Source organism: Petaurus breviceps, unplaced genomic scaffold (assembly GCF_028583685.1).
Source record: "Petaurus breviceps papuanus isolate PSGF00001 unplaced genomic scaffold, PetGlider_PUasm1.0 90895, whole genome shotgun sequence".
In the NCBI taxonomy this organism is placed as follows: domain Eukaryota; kingdom Metazoa; phylum Chordata; class Mammalia; order Diprotodontia; family Petauridae; genus Petaurus; species Petaurus breviceps.
Genome location: NW_027187372.1, coordinates 28301354 through 28306463, shown reverse-complemented (window position 1 = coordinate 28306463; position 5110 = coordinate 28301354). Strand labels below are relative to the sequence as shown.

Genomic DNA, 5110 nt, shown 5'->3' with positions numbered 1-5110 from the left:
CAGACACTAGCTGTGTGACCTTAGACAAGTCACTTAATCCCAGTTGCCCAGCCTTTCTCCTCCAAAAACCAATAAAAATAATAATAAATTTTAAAAGGGGCGGCTAGGTGGTACAGTGAATAGAGCACAGGCCCAAGTTCACCTCAGACACTTAACACTTAGTAGCCATTTCACCTTGGGCAAGTCACTTAACCCCAATTGCCCTGCCTTCCCCCTCCAAAAAAAAAAGGTAACCATTTTAATCTTGTTCCTCAATATATCCCATTCCCTACCTGGGGCCTTAAGAACTGGAAATATATCTAGATTTAGATACATACACAAGAAAAATAACTCTGAGTCAGATCCCTCTTTTTTAGGAAAACAGCTCTGAGAAGGCTTTCTGCCAATCTTAACAGAAGACACTCCTAGGGCCTGTATTATCCTAGTAACTGTGAAGAATAGTATTCTCCCTAATGCTTGCCTTGCCCCCAAACTACTACCGTGTTTCCCCGATAATAAGACCTATCCCGAAAATAAGCCCTCCCCTTACTGTGCAAGATTCCTCTAAAATAAGCCCTATTGAGATTGCTACTGTAGTGAAGGTGATCCCCTGCGCTACACACTACATTACGGTACCCTCTGTATGCACTGTCTTCCCCCCCCTCCCCGTGAAACGCACGCCGCGCTCAGAGCTGCAGCAGTGAGCGCGTCATCCTGTTCTTCCCCAGTTATTTGCTTATTGAATAAAGGTACATTTTTTTGTTCACATTTACCTGTTTATTAAAATTGCTGTCAATGTTCATTAAAATAAGCCCTCCCCTGAAAATAAGCCCTCTGGTGTTTTTCTGTCCAAAAATTTAATAAGACAGTGTCTTATTATCGGGGAAACACAGTATGACCTAATGTTGATCAGATCTTTCAAGATTTCTTTATAGTAGAAAGAGGCTGTTTGATACTGGGGAAGCCAACAACCATGACTTACCTCCATTATGTCCATACAGCATCCTAAAACCATTTAAATACGATAATCTCTTCCCTAAAAACCACTGGGATTAGGGACGGCTAGGTGGCTCAGTGAATAGAGCACCAGCCCTGGAGTCAAGAGGACCTGAGTTCAAATTTGGCCTCAGACACTTAACACAAAAACTAGCCGTGTGACCTTGGGCAAGTCACTTAACCCCAATTTCCCCTCCAAAAAAAAACCTACTATGATGAGAGAAAAAAGGATGGGAATATGTTCTTTTATGTTTTTAAAAGGGAATTCTTTTCCCAAATCAAGAAGGGGTAAGGAAGTGATACCCACTTGACGTGTTCTTTTTCTTCCCTACTTGCCTCCCTTAGTCCGACCAATGCACAGGGCTGCAGGGATTCCTGATATTTCACAGCTTTGGGGGTGGCACAGGTTCCGGCTTCACCTCTCTGCTGATGGAGAGGCTCTCTGTTGACTATGGCAAGAAGTCCAAGCTGGAGTTTGCCATCTACCCAGCCCCACAGGTATCCACAGCTGTAGTAGAGCCCTATAACTCCATCCTCACCACTCACACCACACTGGAGCACTCAGACTGTGCCTTCATGGTGGACAATGAAGCAATCTATGACATCTGCCGCCGGAATCTGGACATTGAGCGCCCAACATACACCAACCTCAACCGGCTCATTGGCCAGATTGTTTCCTCCATCACTGCCTCCCTGCGCTTTGATGGTGCTCTCAATGTAGACCTTACGGAGTTCCAGACCAACCTGGTGCCTTATCCTCGAATCCACTTCCCCCTGGTCACCTACTCACCCATTGTCTCTGCTGAAAAGGCCTATCACGAACAGCTCTCTGTAGCAGAGATCTCCAATGCCTGCTTTGACCCCTCCAACCAGATGGTAAAGTGTGACCCACGCCATGGCAAGTACATGGCCTGTTGCATGCTGTATCGAGGTGATGTGGTACCTAAGGACGTCAACACCGCCATTGCCACCATCAAGACCAAGAGAACCATTCAGTTTGTAGACTGGTGTCCCACTGGCTTCAAGGCAAGTAGGAGGCAAGGGAGGGAACTATCATGGGTGATGGCAAGATCCCTATTATTTGGCCTTGGGATACGTAGCCCCTAAAACTGCAGTGTTTTATGTATGACACGTAGGCCTGAGGCAGAGTCTTTCCTGAGCTTGCATTGTCAGGGGAGAGAGGAAACTCAGGTTCTTGGGTGGTTAGAGAAGTTATTGGATACTCTGTGGGGAAAACAAACTCACTTCATTTGCTTTGAGGAAATTAATTAATTATTGCCTTTTTTAAGTTATTGGTGAGAGTAGGGGACTACTATCTTTGCCCCTTTTTGTATCCCCAGAGTTTAGCACAGTGACCGATACATAGCAGGCACTTGATAAATATTTGTTGAATTGAATTGGAAAATCTGTGCCCTTTAATTCCTGTCCCCCTTGCCCCTTGACTTGACATGGAGGTCAAGGTAAAGGCAACCCCCCCATCCTTAAGTGTTACTTTTGATTTACCTTGGCTCTCAGAGGTTTATAACCCAGACCTTGGAATTCTTGATTTCTGTTTAAAAAAAGAGAACTGTGTGACCTTGGGCAAGTCACTTAACCCCAATCGCCTTGCCTTTCCTCCTACTAAAAAAATAAAAGAAATTGAATCATGTGATCTAATCCCCTTTCATTTTACAGAAAAGAAAATTGACAACTGAATGGGCTTCTCTGGGCCTGAGGCATCCCAGTTAGTCAGGACTGAGACTAGAACCCAGGTGTTCTAATTACCATGTTGATCATCCCCAGCCCCATCATATGTTGCATCCCAACAGTATACATTTTAAAATTGGCACTCTCTCAAATAATAGGTACTTACTTTAAAGGCAGTTGGGAAAGATTACTTGGATCTCTTTTTACTGTTTCTATTACTTTGATCACTAGGGCTTTAGAAGTAACATGTAACAGGGTATTTTCAAAGCAGAACATGTGGGTAGCTTTTTGTCCTGTTGGAAAGTTAAGTCAAAGCCACCACAAATGGTTAAGTGATGAGAGGTTCTGTTGAATAAGGATGTCCTGGCCATCTGAGAGAAATAAATCTCTCTTTCTTTTTTTTTCTTTTTTGGAGGGGGGGAAGGAAGGGTAATTGGGGTTAAGTGATTTGCCCAGGGTCACGTAGCTAGTAAGTGTTAAGTATCTGAGGCCAGATTTGAACTTAGGTCTTCCTAACTCCAGGGCCAGTGCTCTATTCACTGTGCCACCTAGCTGCTCCAGAAATAAACCTTTAAAGTAACCATTGTATGGGGGGGTGGGGGGAGGGAAAGAAGCAGGTCCCACTTATCCTAAAAGCAGCAGGTTCATTCTGGAAACCAGGCTGTCTCATGACAACATTGCAAGAGGAAGGAAGGAAGTCAGGACTGATGATATATTTGTCAGAGAACATATGTTCCTGTAGAGGTCTATAGAGAACATATGTTCCTATAGACCCACCTCAAAATGTCTCCAGGTTAGGACAAGACAGCTTGAGAACTGAGGAAACCCATCAGCCAGAGCTAACTCTCCTTCTGTCTCTTTCAGGTTGGTATCAATTACCAGCCCCCAACTGTGGTACCTGGGGGAGATCTGGCTAAAGTACAGCGGGCAGTATGTATGCTGAGTAACACAACAGCCATTGCTGAAGCATGGGCCCGTCTGGATCACAAGTTTGACCTTATGTATGCCAAGCGGGCATTTGTGCACTGGTATGTGGGTGAAGGCATGGAGGAAGGAGAATTCTCAGAGGCTCGGGAAGATTTGGCTGCCCTGGAGAAGGATTATGAGGAAGTAGGCACAGACTCTATAGAGGGTGAAGATGAAAGTGAAGAATTCTAGAAGGCATCCAGCAAATAAGCTCTCTGCCCCATCCATCTTTTTTACACCACCCCAGAATAAAAATCTTTTCTTACTTGCAATAAACATTAGCTTTTTTTTTTTCTTGGATACACCACTGAAGCTTGCACACTCTGCTGCTTTTCACTGGTCTTTTATTGTCCTTTCGCTCCCTTCTTTTAACTAGACTGAAAGCTTTGAAGATGGGCAAATGGAACCCCTTGCTTCCTTGGACAAATTCCATCCACATCTTTACACTGAAACTTGGATAGTTCTCTGTGTGTTGGAGGGCCTTAAGTGAGGTTGTCAGAAGCCTTTCCTACCTTCCAGGACAACTGCCCCTGTTTTAGACTCTACATGTAGGCACTTCCAAGTCTTCAGGCTGGTTTGTATCAGCTGGAACAACCAGTTCTGAGTCTGGGACTGACTTAGAATCAGGTTTTCCTGCCCATTGTTACTCTGGGATATCTACTGTTAAAAAACCCAGGTTTGTCACTCAAGTGACTACCTTCATCTGTGGGATCAGTCCCAGGTTGAAGAACCCATCCATACCTAGGGAATTCTCATCCAAGATTCTATGGTCCTGTATATCACCCAACATAGGTTTTTACCTAGCAGGTTTATGTCTATATCAGTTTAAGAGTGTGTGTCTGTGTCTGAGACCAAACCCAGGTCCTCCTGACTCCAGGGCTGCTGCTGAACTCACTATGCCACCTAGCTGCCCCATTATTTTCCCCTTTTCAACTCTATTTTTTTTTTCTCTTCCTGTCAATCTCCCTCTTTGAAGTATGGTCATAGGTCTTTTTGCTTGCCACATAAAAATGACTTTGCAAATTGGGCTCTCAGCCTCTTTTCCATCTTTGTCCCCTCGTCTCCAGTTCCCATCCATCACTCCCTCCCCCAAACATACCTTTTCTTATCTATTAAACACCCATGTGGCTCCTGGCAATACTACTTTGGCACCTGTAACCTTGTCCTTCCACAGTTGCTCTGGACTCCTCAAGGTAATTCCCAGCTAACCAGATTACCATTATCATTCCTTTACAGTGAAATGACTTGCCTGGGGTTATGACAGATCCAGGGTAAAATGATTTGGAAGAACTTGTCAGGAGTGACAAGTAATGAATGCTTTGTTGAGTAACTGGGAAAAGAGGTGAGGTCTGTTTTGCATTTGCTTATAGAATCTTGGATGCCATCTGCCAGTGACCTATGACCCACAGACAACAGCCGCCCTGACAGGTGGTATACGCACTCAAACCTGTGGAACCGGCTGCCCCTCCTTTTCACTGGTTTC

General features: G+C 44.6%; 1 protein-coding gene across 1 annotated transcript; it reads left to right on the top strand.

Annotated features, from left to right (window-relative positions):
* Nucleotides 1–1297: 1297 nt before the first annotated feature.
* LOC138151099 (tubulin alpha-8 chain) lies at nt 1298–3903 on the top strand. Its single transcript, XM_069074587.1, has 2 exons — nt 1298–2001; nt 3526–3903. Exons 1-2 carry the CDS (start codon nt 1405–1407, stop codon nt 3817–3819), a joined length of 891 nt encoding a protein of 296 aa, XP_068930688.1. The 5' UTR covers nt 1298–1404; the 3' UTR covers nt 3820–3903.
* Nucleotides 3904–5110: the final 1207 nt, after the last annotated feature.